General features: G+C 42.4%; 1 protein-coding gene across 3 annotated transcripts in view; it reads right to left on the bottom strand.

Annotated features, from left to right (window-relative positions):
- ARHGAP26 (Rho GTPase activating protein 26) overlaps positions 1-20127 on the bottom strand; it is a 460108-nt gene that overhangs the window by 311031 nt on the left and 128950 nt on the right. For all 3 annotated transcript variants that reach the window (XM_025387513.1, XM_025387515.1, XM_025387514.1), the window contains exons 7-10: positions 16854-16958; positions 15221-15350; positions 10851-10951; positions 8821-8915 (exon numbers count right to left, since the gene is read on the bottom strand). In XM_025387513.1, the coding sequence (XP_025243298.1) occupies positions 8821-8915; positions 10851-10951; positions 15221-15350; positions 16854-16958 (431 nt within the window). The remainder of the gene's footprint in view (positions 1-8820; positions 8916-10850; positions 10952-15220; positions 15351-16853; positions 16959-20127) is intronic.

The raw sequence follows: 20127 nt of genomic DNA, 5'->3' as shown, positions 1-20127 counted from the left end.
CATCTTACAGATGTGGTTAAACCACTTACCCAGAGTCACACAGCTAGTAAGGAACAGATCCCAAATTCAAATTTAGGAATGCTCTTATTTTTTTACCTGCATCATGTAGCCTGCCATACAAACATATTTGAAATGAGGGTGCTGAGGGTTCCAGTAGATTCTTCGCATCTTTCAAAAATCTTTCTGGCCTCCACCATTCTGACTTTCACCAACCTTCAATTTTCCTGGGTCTTTTTCCTACCAGTACACAAATGCAGGTTACATGGGCACCTGCTAAAATTTTAGTTTAAATAGCAACTAACTTGATTAAGCTCCTCTAGTCTCTTACACAATAGTTCACCATAGCCCCAAAGAAAATAATTAATCCATCTCAAAATTATGTCACCATAAAAAATAAAATTGAACAACCATATGCACCTATTACTGTATTAAAAGCTGCATAAAATGTTTTTCTGCCTCTGGAAGCAAATCACTTGAGACAGACATTTAGAATTGAACAGAGGTATATAAAACATACCTAATTAAACACCTAACCAACCAATATAAAGAAAAACTCATCACTGTGCAAATGCAGGTTACCTGGGAAGAAGAAAATAGAGTTGACAGTGGATGTGAAATGCTAGGCTGGGACTAGATCAGTGGAGAGCTACTGCCCTTTACCTATTCATGGAAAGCTTACAAAACAAGGACTTTGGAATTGGTATGAAAGAAAATCAGATGAGATCTGTTAAGAAAGTCCAATTGATTTGTAAACTTTGTATCTCCACTGTCAATAGTCTCTAGCATGTAGTTATGCTCAATAAAATAAGGAAGGAAGGAGGGAGGGAATGAATTCAGCATATTCCAGTCAGGCCATCATCCTTTATAAGAACAGAAGGGTAAAGTCCTCCTGTTTGTTACATTTCCCCCCAGTACTCTGGCCCTTCAGGTTTGCCGGAACACTCAACATACTGGTGTTTATACCTTAGTTGCTTGAATGTATATGAGCATTCCAAACTCAAAGGTGAGCTCCATGAAGACAAGTTGATTCTTGCCTTATCCCTTACTACAACTCTAGCACTAAATATCCTTGCCCTCTCTAAGAAGCTATCCTTGCTGTCCACCTCGAGAGAGTACCAGTGCCGGGAAAGAGGCACTTAACACACACAGCATTTTCAAATGTATGGACATTGGTGAGAGTCAGTTAATCCCAGAAAAAAAGTCATCATTTCCTCTTCCCAGTGTAAACATTGCCCCTGAAGAGACTCCACTGATTCAGGGAATCAGAAGAAGTTGTTTTATTATTTTTCACATGGTTGACTGAGCCTTCCTGGAAAACATGAGAGAAAATATCCAAGTGTCACTTACATCTGTGAGAAATTTCTTAAAAATAAACCAATCCAGGGATGCAGGCAAGTGACTAGTACCATGATTTTTTAGCCTAAACAAATACTTTCCCTATATTTGCTCATGAATGTCTTTAAGACATTGTGTGATGGAGTTAATTATTCAGAGTGAGTGAACACAGACATGAGCAAGTACTACCGATTCACATCATGCTACCACTAACGGCTGCTTTGAAATCATGTCCCATTTTTTAACCCAGAAATTTTACACTAAATCCTCTCACAGAGTTGACACGTTTTGTAACAATAAATCCAGTTTTTATTCAATTAACCAATATATATATTATAAACCTTCAAATGCCTGGTGCTATGGCAAAGTAACACAAAAGCACCCAACAATGCTGCTTTATTAAAGAATTTTAAAAGTGATTTTTATTTTATTTTATTTTACTGAGATGGAGTCTCCCTCTGTCACCCAGGCTGGAGTGTGGTGGTGTGATCTCAGCTCACTGCAACCTCCATCTCCTGGGTTCAAGCAATTCTTCTGCCTTAGCCTCCTGAGTAGCTGGAATTACAGGTGCCCACCAACATGCTCGGCTAATTTTTTTCTGTATTTTTAGTAAAGACAGGTCTCACCACGTTGGCCAGGCTGGTCTTGAACTCCTGAGCTCAAATGATCCACCTCCCTCAGCCTCCCAAAATGCTGGGATTACAGGCATGAGTCATCACGCTCAGCCAAAAAAGGGTGATTTTTAAAAAGCTAATGAAAGCTTAGGCTATCATCAAGTAAAAATAAAATAAAATAAAGAAAGAAGGTAATTTATGTGAATGGGCTGCTTTGTGAAGTGGGGTTCCTTGGCAATGGGAGTGTTCAAGCAGAAGGTGTTGAGTTATCCATTTAAAGGCTGCTGGGTGCATGGGTGCTGCTTCATTGAGAAAGGCCCTCCCTATTCAACACTGTGTTCATTTCCTGGGGCTGCTGTCACGAAGTGCCACAAACTGGTTGGCTTAATCAACAGAAATTGATTGCTTCACAGGTCTAGAGGCTAAAAGTTCAAGATCAAGTGTTCCTCCGGAGGTCTGTGAGGAAGAATCTGCTCCATGCGTCTCTCCTAGCTTCTGGTGCTCTCCTGCCAATCTTTGGCGTTCCTTGGCTTGTAGGTGCATCACCTCAACTTCTGCCTTCGTGTTAACATGGTATCTTCTCGTGTACATGTCCATCTCTGGGTCCAAATTTCCCCTTTTCACAAGGACAATGGTAACATCGCATTACGGCCCACCCTAATCACCTGATTTTAACTTGATTATCTCTATAAAGTAATCTCCAAATAAGGCCACATTTTCAGATACTGGGGATTAGGACTTCAGCATATGATTTTGGCAGGGACACAATTTATAACAAGCGTCTGCTAGGAAATTTTTTAAAACTATCCTTTGGAGCATGTTGTGGCAGTACAACACAATTACTACAAGCTACATTTATTTAAAACCATATCAATTTTTTTTTTTTTTTCTTTTTTGAGACGGAGTCTCACTCTATTGCCCAGGCTGGAGTGCAGTGGTGCGATCTCAACTCACTGCAACCTCCACCTTCCGGGTTCACTCCATTTTCCTGCCTCAGCCTCCTGAGTAGCTGCGACTACAGGCGCCTGCCACAACACCCGGCTAATTTTTTGTATTTTTGGTAGAGACAGGGTTTCACCATGTTAGCCAGAATGGTCTCGATCTCCTGACCTTGTGATCCGCCCTCCTCTGCCTCCCAAAGTGCCGGGATTACATGCGTGAGCCACTGCGCCCAGCTGCCATGTCATATTCTCAATGCTAGAGTCTTTAAACTGAATTTCAAAAGAAATCAGAAGGAACCTTCAAAGAATCATTACATCGATTGGATTGACATGATACCTTGATCCAAGCAAGTTTTCGGGTTGAGATTGAAGAAATACAAAGAATTTCTACTAACTTTAGCTTTTCAATGTTGGGAACAATGAAATTCTTTGAGGGAAAGGAGAGATATGAAGAGCTAATATTAGTCTGTGAAACATTTGCTCCATGTAATCCCAGGGTCCTCAGTAGTTCAGGTTTGAACTTCCCCCCCTAAAAACTAGTTCTGAAGAAAAGGAAGGCACTAGAGAAAAGAAACCAAATGAGATGTGGCCTCTGAAATCATGTAGAAGCCAATACGAAAGGGTGTGGACACAGAGACGAGAGCATAGGTCTACTTTTTAGATATCAAAGGTAAAAGAACTTAGATATATAAGAATTAAAAGTAGAGTTCTAGAAATGTATTTGGTTTTAAAAAGGATCCTTGGCTGGGCACGGTGGCTCACGCCTACAATCCCAGCACTTTGGGAGGCCGAGGCAGGCGGATCACCTGAGGTCAGGAGATTGATATCAGCCTGGTAAACATGGTGAAACCCTGTCTCTACTAAAAACAGAAAAATTAGCCAGATGGGGTGGCACACACCTGTAGTTCCAGCTACTCGGGAGGCTGAGGTAGGAGAATTGCTTGAACCTGGGAGGCAGAGGTTACAGTGAGCCAAGATCACACCACTGCACTCCAGTCTGGGCGACAGAGCAAGACTCTGTCTCAAAAATATAAAATAAAATAAAATAAAGTAAAATAAAGTAAAGTAAAGTAAAATAAAATAAAATAAAATAAAAAATAAAAGAAAATGAATCCTTGACATATAAAGTTCAAGAACCACAGATGTAAATCCCATTGACCTGGATTAACACTTCATGTGATTTCCAGCTCATTCATCAGTCAAAGAACGACAACAGCTTTCTGTAAGACTTACATGTCAGGGATTTGAGGATTAACAAACTGACAGCAATGTATTGTGATACAATGAAAACAATTAGCTGACAAGTGATACTATTGCTAGGATATCTCCTACTTATGCTAGTCGTCCTGGATTTAAAAAAAAAAAAAGAGTGTCACCTTAAAAATAAAAGGTGGAGCCAGGGACAGTGACAGTGGTGCACCCATCTTCTCAACTGCTCAGGAGCTGAGGTGGGAAGACTGCTTAACCCCAGGAGTTCAACTCCAGCCTGGGCAACATGAGGAGATCCCACCCACCTCTAAACAAATAAATAAAAGTTGGAAGAAAAGGTGTACAGAAACCAAAAAAACCATTCATGGAACACCTACTCAGTGCCACGTGCCTGTCACTATGCTCTATCACATTGCCTCTCTTAATTTAGTCACATGAGGACTTTCTGAAGGTCACAGAGGAATAGATGTAAGAAGAGAGGCAAGTTTGCTGCTTCAGTTCATTGTACTTTACATTGTACAGTTTCACTCTAGTTTATAATGCCAAATGCAACTGACAGGGTGCCAATAGCACTTCCCAGATTTCACAGCCTGAAAACTGGACACTGCGGTGTCTCTGAAACGCAACCATCAACAGCTCTGATCTCATCACTGGAAAATGTTTCTAAAATATCTGAAGTTTGGGCCAGGTGTGGTGGCTCACGCCTATAATCCCAGCACTTTGGGAGGCCGAAGCAGGTGGATCACCTGAGGTCAGTAGTTTGAGACCAGCCTGGCCAACATGGCGAAACCCCATCTCTACTAAAAATACAAAATTAGCTGGACGTGGTGGTGCATGCCTGTAATCCCAGCTACTCAGGAGGCTGAGGCAGGGGAATTGCTTGAACCCAGGAGGCAGAGGTTGCAGTGAGCCGAGATCACGCCACTGCACTATGGCCTGGGCAACAGAGCAAGACTCCATCTCAAAAAAAAAAAAAAAAAAAAAATCAAAGTCTTGAGGTACCAATGTGCCCTGGAACAGGCTCCTGTGAACCTCAGTTCAAATCCCATCTTAGCCCTGAGTAAACGGCCTCTCCCCTCTACATTGCAGATTCCTCAGCAGCATGGGAATAACGGAGGACCCACCTCCCTGGGTTGTAGTGAGGATGACACAAAACAAGGATGAAAGTGTTCAGCTTACAGGAAATGCTCTGATACTACCAGTTGCCTCACTCCTCCTCCATTTTCACATCCTTTAAAAAGGCAGGGGTTTGATTTTGGTGGCTGTTTTTGCCTTTTGCCTGGTCAAGTAATCTGTCTCAGAGACTAGAAATCACCTTTCCTAGTAGTGACACTCTCCTCCTCCATACAGGTAAGCATTCAGCTCCTTAGTAAAGGAGTCTGAATTTGTTTTGTTTTGTTTTGCTATAGTTGCTTGTTGTGATTTTTCAAATTAGGAAAATGTTTTCATGTGCGCTGATGAAACTGTATTGTGAAACACATTGTATTTAACATACCAAGTAGTAGTAAGAATAAAGGACAACTAAAAAGCTTGAAAATGTGGATTTCAGGGTCTCAGTCCCAGAAAGTTGAACTGGGTGGGTATGGGGCAGGCACCAGGAATCTGTAACTGACTGCACATGGTTTTCACCACAGTAAAATACGTTGATGTAGGGTAATCAACTCACAATACTGACCTCCTAGGATACCACCTCCTAAAGGCTACAGCTTTTGTTACAAAATAACTTGATATATCAGCATTAAGTATAAAGGATAAATGTATTCAATCTTAAAAATCCATAAAATCCCATATTCTAAGTCACATAATTCACACTTTAACATGTATTTGTATCTTGATAGAAGAAAACATTACTAGTCACTACATAAATGTTTGTGTATTCTCCACTTAACATACTCTGGGAGTATCTCAAACCCTTATGCGGTTAAATGTAACCATCCCCTCTTTCACTTCCACATTTCCCAGGTGCTAAACTTGCATTTTGACCCTCTGCCTCTCCGGTCCAGCAGGTGGAGCTGGGGAACCTGTGGAAGGCAGGACAGCAAGGCATCTAGCAGCAATTGCCTCCTTGCTAAGGGACGCTGGTGAAAAAGGAAAGTATAGTAGTCTTCTAGAGAAAAGGATTCTGGGCAGAGTTCCCAGGGATGCAGCTACCCAGCGCATGAAAATGCCTTTTCCTTCTCTACCTGGGCCCCCTTCTAAACACTAAGGGAAAAAAACAGAAAGGCACTGAGGTCAAAAAAGGAAAAAGGAGGAAAATCCTGCTGTACTCTAACCTAAATATTTGGGACCTGTATAGAAATCTGACAGGAGGTGTTTCCTAGGCAGTCTACTCACCTCCTGTCTATTAAGAGGAGATTCAGGCCAGGCATGGTGGCTCATCCCTGTAATCCCAGCACTTTGGGAGGCCAAAGTGGGTGGATTACTTGAGGTCAGGAGTTCAAGACTAGCCTGGCCAATATGGTGAAATTCCGTCTCTACTAAAAATACAAAAAAACTAGCCGGGCGTGGTAGTGCATGCCTGTAGTCCCAGCTACTCAGTAGGCTGAGGCAAGAGAATCACTTGAACTTGGGAGGCAGAAGTTGCAGTGAGCTGAGATCGTACTATTGTACTCCAGCCTGGGTGACAGAGTGAGACTCCATCTCAAAAAAGAAAAATAAAAAAGAGGAAACTCAGCACCCTCATCTGAACCATGACCGAAATCCCTCCATGCCATGCAGAGGGAACCAGGGACAGAAACTCAGGAGCAATCGACTCGCAAGCCCACTCAGTATGCTGAATGTGACACATTCACTCTTTGCTTATAATTGGGACATGCACAGCTGTTGTGGGAGTCATAAAGGAGGAAAGGTGCTAGGAAGTGCTGGCAAGGGTGGAAATAAGACGGAGGTGCCACAGTGAGCTTTACTAGCGTAAAAAGCCACTCTCCATAACTGCTCAGGAAACTTCTGAAGATGAAAACACAAAAATAATTCGGCTTCAGAAAGCAAATTTGGGTTTGTTTTCAATCTGACAGAGCGCTGCAACACAAGGCATGCTCTCTTCAAAGCAGCTCTGCGGCAGACGGTTCTCTCTAGGAACCGTGCATTTGACGGGCATCACAGGTGGCTATACTTCCATGCAAACAGATCTTCTGAACCTCCTTCAAGGATGCCAATAATATGAATTCCCTTCAATCACATGCTTAGAAAAGAGAAAAGAGATGCTTAAAGCACCAAGGTTTAGGATTTGTTTAAAACCAATAATAACCAAATTTAGTTTGGGGAAGGCTGTTTGCAATTCCCCTTTGCTACTCCAATTCAACCTATCCCCCGACCCCATCCCATGCTATTCTTCTTTATCTTCCCCTCTCACACCTCTACACACAGTAAAGGATATGTACTTCTCTGTGTTTAGAAGTGAAATATCATGTCTGGTGAGCATGCAGGATAAGCTAGTTAGCAAAAAAAGAGTAACAGCTAATACTTGTTGAGCACTTATTATCTGCCCCTCTGCCAAGCATCTTACATGCATTATTTCCTTGAATCCTTATAACCATCCTGGGATCTTCATTTTCCAGATGAGAAAATCAAGGTTCCAAAAGATTAAGTAACTTGCTCAAAGTCACACGGCTACCAAGCAGCAAAGTCAAAATTTGAACCCAGGTTGTCTGGCTTCAGAGCCAAAGGTGTAATGACTAAATTGCTTAAGAGATGCAGTTAGTTTCCATGAACTTCTGATACAGGCTAAGAGGGCATGCTCTCTCCATGGGAGGCCTAACGGCCTCCAGCAGCCCTAGCAGCCTCCAGCGCAGAGTAGACACCTGCCAGAAGAAGGCAGTGCACACCTGCCAGTGCACAAGGAGCACACCCCAGGTAGTACTCAGTCTCAGGATGCCACAGAGCCAGGGAAAGGTGGCCACAGGTGAACTTCCCAGGGAGGGGTAAGTACTGGCTTGATGAAATGGTATAGTGTTTTTTTAACAAAGGAGAGAGATTAAATGGCATTATACGGAGCATCATGCTGAGATTTAAGGATCTTGGTGCTAGCATTCCTGATCTTGAACAGGCAGCTCAAATAAGCTTAACACGTGGGTTTCATTGAAAAAATTAACCTGTTGCCAAGTAAAGTGTTTCAAAGAATTGGAATGTTGTCAAACTAGCTTAAAACCACGAAATGGTACAACTTAATGAGAGACTATAAATCTTGAGGAATACAACACATGGCTCTCTCTCCAAAAAATTGTGATTTCACAAGTGGTTTGGTGTCTTTCCTGGGCACACACACACATTGGTAGGTGAAATGTAACTAAAAGCTGTTTTTTTATTTGAGAAAAATTTCTTCCATTCCAATGCCTTTTGAATCATTATACTAACTTTTTCAGTTAAAAAAAATTTTCAAATAGCTGATACAATCATGCTAAATAGTTTTCTTTAAAAGTCTACTCAACCTCCTGGAGATATAACAACATTTCTGAGCATGAAAGCACTAACATTAAAGTAAAACAAAACCAAGCCAGTGATTCAGTGCTGAATCCAAAAGATAGACAGGCAGGCTCTAATGATTCTCGCAAACCAGCAATGGCCTGGATCCAGCACCCTGGACATAGATGAAGGGATGAAGAAGGAAAGGAAGGAGGGAGGGGGAGAAGGGGAAAAAAGCAGAAAGCTTTGACTGAAAAGAAAATGTAAGATATAGAAATTCAGCTCTATTGGCTCCTGAGAAAAGCGTGCTAGCTACTCACCTGTCCACTGCTTCCACATCAAAGCAAAACCTCTTCTCAATGGAATCTGTTTTCCGCCGTGTGCAGGATTTGAGGGTAACTGATTCATCTTCTCCCTAGTGGGAACACACAGGCTATCAAGATGAGGCCAGAATGGGAGCTCTACTCTTCTCTAGGACACACATGACCTGTAAACAGGAGCCATCATTTCATCTTCTCAAATCTGAGTGCTCATGACCATGGGCGGTGGAAGGGTGACTATAAACCTTTCCAGGAAAAAGCCTCATGCAGCTTACATTTGTACACCATATTAGACTTGGACCCAAACATCTTTAGTATGGGTGGATCATGATGGCACTGCATCAGTCCACGGCAGATAAACGAGTGTGGATATTGTTTTAATTTGCAGGTTTCATAAGAGTAGAAGAAGACGGTTTCCTCCCAATTCTGAGCTTCTATGATCTTGGGTTGGTCATCACTTCTCCAAGAAAACCTTCCCAGACCAGAACAAATATCACCAGTACGTGTTCACAAAGCACCATGTACCTTTCCCTCCATCACAGCACTGACCATAGCTGAAACTGTGCATTGATATAGGTGATGAATACAATAATGTCTCTCTCTCCATTAGACCACAGGACCCTGAGAACAGAGACTGGGTCAAATTTTGCTTATTCTTGTCTCCTGAGCCCAACTGGATCCTAGAAACAGTAGCTGCTCAATAAATACATTTTAACAACTTTACTGACATATAATTAATGTATAAGCTGTACATGTTGAACTGTACAATTTATAGATGTTGATGTCATATACATCCATGAAACCATCACCATGACCAAGCCAGCAAATAATTCCATCATGCCCAAAAGTTTCCTTGTATCCCTTGGCAATCCATCCCTCCTCCCAGTACATCCCCAAGCAATTGCTGAATCTGCTTTCTGTCACTACACATTAGTTTGCATAGTCTATAATTTTATATAAATGGAACTACACAGTATGTGCTCTTTTTGTCTGGCTTCTTTCACTTAACATAATTGCTCTGCTATTCATCCATGTTGTTGTGCATATCAAGGGCTTATTTCTTTTTATTGCTGAGTAGTATTCCATTGCTCAACTGAATGTGACAATTTCATCTCATAGCACTAGTTTATACCCAGAAACACAGAAGTTGCTGTCCCTGATTTCTTCTTACTGTCACTTAGGAATTTGTTAGGATTTCTGTTTCCCCTGCCTCTGTCAATCTTTTTTATCTAAACTAATGGGAGAAATTAGCAAGCTTGCCTGTTTGTTGAAATAACAGAAGTGTAGCTACATAAGGTAAAACTTAACCACCCACTAATATCAGAATAGCAAACAAAACACAGAAGGCCTAGGAGGAGACAGTTTATATTCACAGGCCTTACATCTATTGTCTTCCATTGAATAGCAAAGATTAATTTCTCAGACAGAACTGCTCTGTATCTGGCCAGCTCGAGCTGCTTCAGACCCTCCTTGTTCTAGCTCTAGCTACCATCTGCTTAGCACCTTGTGAGAAACCTCAAGCCTGAACCACCTATCCAAATGCCCCCTGAATACCTGACCCACAGAAATGATGAGAAATACTAAAATGATTGGTGTTGTTTTAAATATTGCTAAGTTTTGGGGTGACTTGTTACACAGCAATAGGTAACCAGGACATCTATACTGCCACCGGCAGCTCTCCAGGTGTCAAGTGGGAGTGGGATTGAATCAGTTTCACAGGATGAGGTCATCCAATAATTTTTAGCATATAAAAATATTCGACATGCTTGACATTGTATATATGTGAAATACAAAAATATTTCTTAATTGCAGTTCCTAATATAACTTAGAGCTAAGAGTAATCATCTTATTTTAGCAATTCTTCAGCCTCTTAGGCTTCCTAGAACTACTGTATAAAATTTTTTTAATTATTAATTTTAAATTTATAATGAAACATAAATGTAACACTGGAAGTGTCACTTTATACATGCATTATAATCATTATATGTTAGCCAAGCAAATCAAGCACCAAATTTTAAAAATGAACTCACCCCTTTTCCTCCTGACTTTTGGTCAAATGGTACCATGGTGATTTGTTTGGAATCCCGTTGATATGTACAGTAGTGCTTCACCCAAGAAGTTCCAAAGTGACCTGCAAGGTAATATTTCCCATAAAACATCTATACATTCCACTCTATGCTACACATCATGAGCTGGAAAAACCACAACCCATAATTCATAATGCTCATCTACCCTTAAACTATTTTAGGAGTAATATATTCTCTACATCAGCTAGAATGAATAGTCAGAAATCTGATCCCACAAGCTCAAATGAAACCAACCCAGGGATTTCCCCCAGGGACCAAAGAAGGCTGTTTCCCACTACTGCTACATCCAGTGGGTCTTAAAATACAAGGGAAGTAAAGGTTCCCTGGGGAAATTAATCCACGTTCCCATCATCAAGCCCCAACTGAAGTTTCCACTCTCTTCGCTGACAGGAGTAAGAAGATTGAGGAGAGAACGCAGAAAGGCTCCTCCAAGTGCTTGTGACCATTCCCATCTGTTGCGATGACATCATGCTTCCCACACAGCTGCTCTGTGACTCTGTGCACAGACATCAGGGGTTCTGACCTACTTCCAAACCCCAGACTTACTTTAGCAGAACTCAAGAAGATCTGAAAAGCCGACAAGGAGACCTCAGAGACACCAGAGATGCAGAGTGGAAGTGACTATCAATGCCCAGATGTAACCTATACGGAGTATGTCCCTCAAGATTAGTATGTCACCTCAAGAGGGAGGTGCCATGCAGTCATGTTCTAGTCTCTGATTTTACTCAGTGCTCAGCCAGTTACTTGAACTGACAAAGCACTATTACAGGAAGAAGGCATTAGTCAGCCTGCAAAGGACTTCAACCAATACTAGTTTTAGATGCTTATGGAGATCACACAGCAGAACTGGCAGACATTTAATAATTATTAATGGTGTGGCATGACTGCCAACTGCAAGTGTTACATGTCATTTGGTAAACTAAAAAACAATACAGTAAATGTTTCCACTGGGGCATCAAGGACAAATGACAATACAAACCATCTTAGTGTATTCTTATGGACTAGGGAAAAAATTCCAGCAATGGAGCAACACAAAGATTCCCAAAGCACTGTATCTTGGACAACTTGAGCATCAAGATAAATAAGGATAGTGATAAATTATAGCCTCCTGAACAAAATAGGAACCCGTAAATCCACACTGACAATGGAAAGATGGAAAATGGATGGACAGATGATGGATAGATAGATAGTAGGAAGGGAGGGAGGGAGGGAGAGAAGGAGGGAGGGAGGAAGAAAGAAGAGCAGGACTCTTCTAAGTACACTGAATGGCAACTATTAAATGTGGGGGGGTTGGTGGAACTGAGAAGTCACCATTTTGCAACCATCATAGTAAAGATCAGCTCAGGCAAGGATTGTCAATGGATGCTAAATCTATGGAGGTAAAGCGTGATAAGGAGAAGGATATTTACATGATCTTAAGGTGTTACCTTCAGATTGCTAATTAGTTACAAGGGGAAAATAGTGACTGTATAGTGGAGAAATCAGACAATACCTTGACTGGGTGATCAAAATTTACATCACCACTGAGGGGCAGATCAACACCACAGGTGTCCAGATGTGGCCCCGGAGAAGAACTCTTATGTAGGATTATCTGACCAGGGATGCATATTCCAGATCTAATCATGAAGAAACACCAGATAAACCTATGCTGAAGAAAACTAAAAAGGAACTGGACTGTGTTGTTCAAAAATGTCAATGTCATGAAAGACAAAGAAAAGCTGGAGAACTGTTCCAGATTAAAGGAGACTAAAGTTATGACAACTAAACGCGGTACTGGAGAACAACAAAATGCTTTAGAAGGCCATTATTGGTACAACTGGCAAAATTGGAACACGGACGGTAGTTCAGATTAAATATTGTACCAATGTTAAATTTGTTATCAGGTTGGTGCAAGAGTCATTGTGATTTTAGCCATACTTTTAATGGCAAAAACCATAATTACTCTTGCACCAACCTAACAGATGTGTTTACATAAAAAGAATAACTTTTATTCTTAGAAAATACTCACTACTGAAGAAGCATGCTATATGGAACCATATTCTCAAATGACTCAGAAAAAAGTGTGGATGTGTATGTGTGCAAGTCTATGATGCACATACTCATACACCCACACAGAGAGGGAAGGAATGATATAATTGTGGCTAAATGTTAAAAACTGGTACACTGGGTAAAGGGTTTATGGTTGTTCCTTATACCATACTTGCAACTTTTCTGTATGTCTGAAATTATTTCAAAATAACAAGTTATAAAAAATTTAAAATTAAAAAAAAAGTGCTATATCCCCATCATGTGCTCTGGACATGTGTTAGGGAACAAAAAAGTGTTCTCATGATAATCAACACACTAATGTTGAAAGAACATGTGAAGTGTCTGAATAAAAGTGTGTGATGTAATATGAGAGTGCAAAAAAGCAACATTGATTTTATATATGTAAGTGAATGATATATTAACAAATTAAGTATTATGGTAGACTTTGAACTATATTTTTAGACCCCTAAAATTTTATATTTTCAAGTAGACCTAAAACCTTTTGCAGGGACCTTCTTACTGGGCAAAGAGAGAATCACTTTGTATTCAGGTATATATGAAACACACAATTAAATTAGTTACATTTCTTTTAAACCTCAACAGGTTGATCCCTGTAAGAATAAGGAATGTAATCCTCATCACAGCCAATACCTCCAACACCACTACTGCCCCACTGTTCCCAGGAAACTTAGGTCCAAACAAATTTTTGAGTAATTACTAAATAGAATAATTAGTGAAACCAAGTATTTCTATTCTATTCCATCAGGAAGCTATTAGGAATGAAGACATCTGCCTAACTCTACATCAAGAGAAGGACATGAAAGAACACAAAACCTGCAAAAATCTGGAAAGACCAATGTTCTCTACCAAGAAAGCAGGGTAGAGGACTAAGAGAAGAATTACCCATTAAAGAAAAAACATTCACTGTCTTTCATTCCTAGCATTGCATACATGAATTCAGTCTGAATGTGCTACCCTAAACGGCACGGCCCCATCACAGAGCCTTTCCCCAGCCGTAAGGCATGAACTTGTGAGTCATCGCTAAAATGTCGATGTTAGCAGCACCTGGCATTCCTTTCCTAGACATTATTGGCAGAGCAATGAGTATTCTTGGCTCTTTTTTTTTTTTCTTTTCAGAGACAGGGTCTTGCTCTGTCACCCAGGCTGGAGTACAGTGGTGGCGATCTCAGCTCACTGCAGCCTCTACCTCCCGAGCTCTTATAAACCTCAACAGGTTCACCCCTGTAAGCAATCCTCCCACCTCAGCCTCCCAAGTAGCTGGGACCACAGGTGCACACCACCACACCCGGCTAATTTTTGTATTTTTGTAGAGACAGGGTTTCACCATGTTGCCCAGGCTAGTCTTGAACTGTTGAGATCAAGCAATCCACCGACCTCAGCCTCCAAAAGTGCCAGGATTACAGATGTGAGCCACCACATTCAGCCTTCTTCCTGGCTCTTGAAGTGAGCCTTTGTTTCTACTTTTCATAAAATTCAGGTGTTGGAATGAAATGAGTTGAGGAGAAGAGGGAAAGGGCCTAAGTCATGATTGTGTGGGCCTTGCTGAAACAATGTCAAATGAAAACAGAATCACCAAGTATTAAGTCTACCAAAGGATACATTGCTGATAGACAACAGGGGCCTAGTATGCAAGACCTTTCCAAGGCGACTGTGCTCAGGGTATGGTATATAAAGCTGGACTAGGGGTATAGGAACCTCAAGAGAAGAGTAACACTAGAGAGAGAAGAGCAACCACAGAGCCTTAAGGAATTGCAGGTTCCCAAAGGAATTCCCATTCAGGCCTGGCGTGGTGGCTCACGCCTGTAATCCCAGCACTTTGGGAGGCTGAGGTGGGCGGATCACAAAGTCAGGAGATCGACACCACAGTGAAACCCTGTTTCTACTAAAAACACCAAAAAAAAAATTAGCCGGGTGCGGTGGTGGGCGCCTATAGTCCCAGCTACTCGGGAGGCTGAGGCAGGAGAATGGCATGAACCCGGGAGGCGGAGCTTGCAGCGAGCCGAGATCGCGCCACTGCACTCCAGCCTGGGCGACAGAGCGAGACTCCGTCTCAAAAAAAAAAAAGGAATTCCCATTCATAAAGAAAAACAAAGTAGACAAGATTCTGTGGACATCATCTTTCCTTTTGGAAAGACGAACTATAAAATTGTTCTTGTTTATCCAAGCATGTATTTGCAGAAAGGCAGGCACTGCTGGATACACCCTCCACCTTCTAGGTAAGAGGCCTGAGTACATGGCAAGCTGTTGCTAGTCAAAGCACTCACGTTTCTCCTGCACGTAGAGGTATCCCTCCATGGTGTAGGGACTGATGGTCTTGTGCTCAAGGGGATTCTCCTTCATCTTTTTCATCAGTGATTCCACTTCTGATCTAGTGCCTTCAAAGCGATTTCTTGTCTAGGATGAAAATAATTTTATTCAAATCAAAGAAACGAAGTATCTGTTTTAACAATCCAGAGTATCAACCTAATAGAATCCTTAGATCTAAAATGAGATAAAGGACACTCCGCCTTCCAGGAACTGGCCAAATACTCCCTTATAAGAAGTATGCTTTGGCCTTCAAGTCCTAAACCAGAATGACTCTCAAACTCTAGTGACCATCAAAATCACCCAAGGATCTTATAGAAAAATGCAAATGCCCAGCCCTCCCTCCTACAGATCAATGTAGCACCTCTGGACGCCAAAAAGTGTGTTTTACCATAAGCCTCCCAGGTGATTCTGATTCAGATGCTCTAGGGGTCTGTATGACTGAAGGACCTAGGCGTTCATTTCTCCAGCTGCCAGAAATGTTGCCTGCTGATGGCTCACAGATGAGTCCCTCCTTAAAAGGGGAGTTCCTTCACTCAAGGTCAGCCTGCACCCAATGACTAGTCAAGGCTAGCGGAAAGGCAGAAGGGGTGGAAAGCCTGGTCCCCTTGCTTGTATTCAGGGCGACTGTGAAGGATCATCCCAGCTCCAGAGCCTCCCTTGCACTGAGACCTCTGCTGCATCTGCATCACAGCTCTATTTCCCCCTCTGCGAGTCCAGGTGCCCTCACTCTGTCACAGGTGTTTTTACCAGCACTGCCCCCACCTCCAGTAAGCCCGTTGCATGTCAGTCTTGATTTCAGAGCCTGCAATCTGAGAAACCCGGCCTAAGAGGAAGCCATGCTTTGTGAAACCTTTTCCAAGATTCTGCAACTTCCTGTTCTCTGAGACAACACTGACAACTTTGTAAGCTCCAGGCTTCTAAAAGCCGTGCAGTACAACCCACATGGACACAAGATCACCTAGAGACAAGGAAAATACAAAGAATAACATGGTCCAATTCCACAGTGAAGAAGGGGGCTCAAGCCCCAGTAACTGCTAACCAAAAAGCCCTACGCAGGATTCTGTGCACCAAAAGATCCTGTGTTTAAAACTTGTGAATGCTGACCACGCTGGGAGTGAAGCACAGACTTGGATTTCCTGCCAGCCTTCCTAAGAGTTGGACAAGAGCACATCCTTTGAGCCGGAGGCCAGCATGTGTCCCCAACCCCCATCCCCAGAACACACACTCCACATGGTCTCATGTAGCCAGGCAGCTAGATGCATAGAATGGAGGCTGGGCTGGGCTGGGATTTCCACTGCCAAAGGAAATCCTGACTCTGATGCTACAGATGCTACAGATTTGAAACATAATCAGCAGCAGCACTTCCGAGAACATAAATAGGGCTTTGAAATAATGGAGAAGAGGATGATGGTCTAACTCAGAACCACCAAGTACTCTAGAAACGCCTGCTCCTAGCTTCCCTCTGAACCCAAGCAAGACCCACCCTCCTCATCTACATTCCAAGCCACCTGGATGGTTTCTATGGCAATCAGGCCCATATTTTGTTTTTCCTTAACCAGAGAAAGGAAGCCTGTCCCTATGCCCACTCACATTCTGTATGCTAATGGTTAACTGTGTCTTGAAGTCGCCGAAATCCTTGGCCAGTTCGTAACCATGGTGATAGAAAGTGAAGAGTCCTTGCAGGAAGGCCAGCAGCTGTAATGAAGGAAGAAAGGCAAAGGTCACATAACCAGGTTGAAAAGAGGTATTATGTAGCTGTATCTGAGCTCCCAACAGTGGGTTGAAAGTCTAAAATAGAGAATAATAATGGCTGACACTTAAAGAGCACCAATTGTGTGCCAGGCACTATGCCCTTCCATGCCCTGAGTGAGTACTCACAACCTCCTATGACCTAAGCACTACTGTTATCCCCATTTTAATAATGAGGAAGCAGGTTCAGAGAGGTTAAGAAACTTGCCCCAAAACACACAGGAAGTGGCAGCCAGAACTTGAAACCAGGTCTCCTTGGCACCAACACCCATGCCCTTGCCCTGTGGGCCTCACCACCTGCTGAGAACATCATTTCCTCAGAAACCAAAGACCAGGGTTCTGACTCTGTTTCCCTCTAGTACATTTGTAGTATCAGATTATTACACAGAAGAGGAAGGGAGAAAAGGAAGTGGGGTGTCCTGAGTCTGCAGTCTAACAGGCAAAGTCAAATCAAAGAAAATCATCTAGATTATACTTCAGCTGAAGTGCGTTTCTGTGCTTTCCCCAAACTACTCAAAAGTAAACACTATGGATTCCTTTGGTAAAATATTTCCATGTTCCCACATTTTCACTTACGGTGGTTTCCCTAAATTCTCAATTAAATCCCTCAGGCTAAAAGGTAAGCCCATTTCATTGTTTAGTCTTGTCTTTAGTGAATGGTGAAAACATCTGTTCACCACAATGCTCACCACATGCCTTCATATACTTAAAAACTATTAATGTCCCCACCCTGAGCCCCTGCCAGCCTTCATTTCTCCAAACTAAATAAACAACGTTCCTGTGGTCTTTCCTCTGAGCTTACATCCAAACCTCACTGTTGTTATGCTTTCCTGGCCCCTTCTCAAGTTCTACACATCTTCCCTCCCTTCCAAACTTCAACCTGAAGAAAGGATTATAATAAAAGCCCGAACAAGATTTAGGAAGGACCAGCGCCTCACCTCTATCACAAGCTCAGCTCCGTGGCATTTGGGGACTATTCCATTCACTTTGGCTTCTGAAGGCTGACCCACATTTTCTGAGGGGTCCACTCTGACCTCCCTGACCTGCCATACCACCTTATTCCAAGACACATTTGCTGTATTTTACATTGTGGTCTTCAGATTTTCAGTTCCTAAATGAATTTTTTTACTTATTAAACATTACTTATTATGTAAAACAAAATTACTTTACTTACTAAACATAATCCCATCCCACTTATTTCCACCTAACTGACTCTCCTTTTCTGAGAGGCAGCCCTAATAAGTGACAGTAAAGGAATCTCATCCCGCCCACCCTCCCCCTACTCTCTCATCTTGTTTGCAGTAGGAATAGTAAGCACAAAGGTATACAGCACTGGACCTAAACTCAGAGGCCAGGCCAGCCCGGTTTAATTGAAGAGCCGGGCACTGTGAAGATAAAACCCAGATTATGACAATATAACCTTTAACTTCCCATTGCCATTGTCCCCGGCCCATCTATCCCCTTAGATTCTCATGGGTGGTGCAAGAGTGGGCATTGCTGGGTCCTCTGGCTATAAAACTATCCGGTGGCACCATATACAGACCCCTAACTAAATCAGTGAATGAGTGTTAAGCCCCATCGAGTCACTAGAGACTGAAAATGAATGCTTTTCTTCAAAGATGGCCGAAGGCTCTGGGCTTACTCCATACAAAATTATTTTGTTGAGAGGAAGACCCATACCTTTCCTTCTAGATGGCTCCAATAATAGAGGAGAAGGGGCTCCTCTGCCAAACCTAGTCGCAGCATTCACAATGAAAACTGTTGTCCCTCTTCTTATCTCTGCTCTCCCTGCTGTCTGCAAATGCCCTGCCCCATTGCCTTTCCAAGGCATGACACCACCCCTAACTTGAGAATAACGCAGAAGATAAGCAGCTAATTCCAAGGTCATTCCTCCTATTAACTATGATTTATCGTTCACTTACAGTAAACAGAGCCTCTCTTGCTCAGGGTAATTAAATATTCTCAAATAGCTCACCAAGATGCCACCTGGGCATACCCGCAAGTGCTCCCCAAAGGCAGGAAGTTAACTAATATTTATTTTGTTTTTCCTCCTTTGGTCTCATGCCTTGATTGTCCATTTTACTAAGGGAAATGACTCCTTAGCATGTTGCTATTTTTGGCCCACTTCCCCCTTGCTTCTCCCCTCACAGCACCTTTTCTCTCCCCTACCCCCAACACTATATGAACCTCTGAACCATTACAAAGTGGGAAATGAAAGTCCACTCCTCAGGGGGCAGGATGAAGCCCACGGGACTCCAGAGGTGGGGGAGCTGTCTGCTTCAAAGAAATGCTTCTACCCAAACACTAGGAGGAAGAACTTGCTGCAGTCCCACCTGGTTAGCAAATAAGAGGGGTCAGCTGTCCATGGAGCAACCACAACATCGCAGCCTGACAAAGGAAAGATCTTTCCCGCCTCCCTGTGCCTCCTTCTCCATCCTTGTTATTCTAAAAGAATACCATAAGCAAAACCTATTCCTACTTCCTAGCTGACAACATAATTTATTTTTTTCATTTTAAGAAGCAAAAATCTAATTGTCCAAGTTAATGCTGGCTGCATCATTCTGGATTGTCACCATTCACAGAACAGACCTACTTTACTGGGTTGAACTGTGTACCCCCAAAAAAGATATGTTGAAGTCCTAATACCTCTGAAGGTGATTTTACTTAGAAATGGGGTCTTTACATGGGTATTCAAGTTAAATGAGGACATCAGGGTGGGTCCTAGTACTTTTACAAGGATGCCATATCTGGTGTCCTTAGAAAGGTGAAAATGTGGACACAGAGACATGCATGGCCATGTGAGGACAAAGGATTGGAGGGAGGCATCTATAAGCCAAGGAATGCCAAACGTGGTCACAAGCCACGAGAAGCTAGAAGGAGGAAAGGAAGTGTCCCCTTTCACTGCAGGTTTCAGAAGGATCTTGGGGCCAAAATCTTGACTTCAGACTTCTAGGCTTTAGAACTGTGAGGCAACAGATTTCTGTTGTTCCAAGATACCCAATTTGTGGTACTTTGTTACAGCAGCCCTAGCAAACTCATACAGCTACCAAGAATCATCCACACAGGCAAGAAAGGGAAGAGCAGCCAGTAGAGTGGTGAAAAGCTGAGGGGGCTA

The sequence above is a fragment of the Theropithecus gelada genome, chromosome 6, assembly GCF_003255815.1.
Source record: "Theropithecus gelada isolate Dixy chromosome 6, Tgel_1.0, whole genome shotgun sequence".
In the NCBI taxonomy this organism is placed as follows: Eukaryota; Metazoa; Chordata; class Mammalia; order Primates; family Cercopithecidae; genus Theropithecus; species Theropithecus gelada.
The sequence above is the reverse complement of the archived record's forward strand: the minus strand, read 5'-3'. Positions and strand labels throughout refer to the sequence as shown.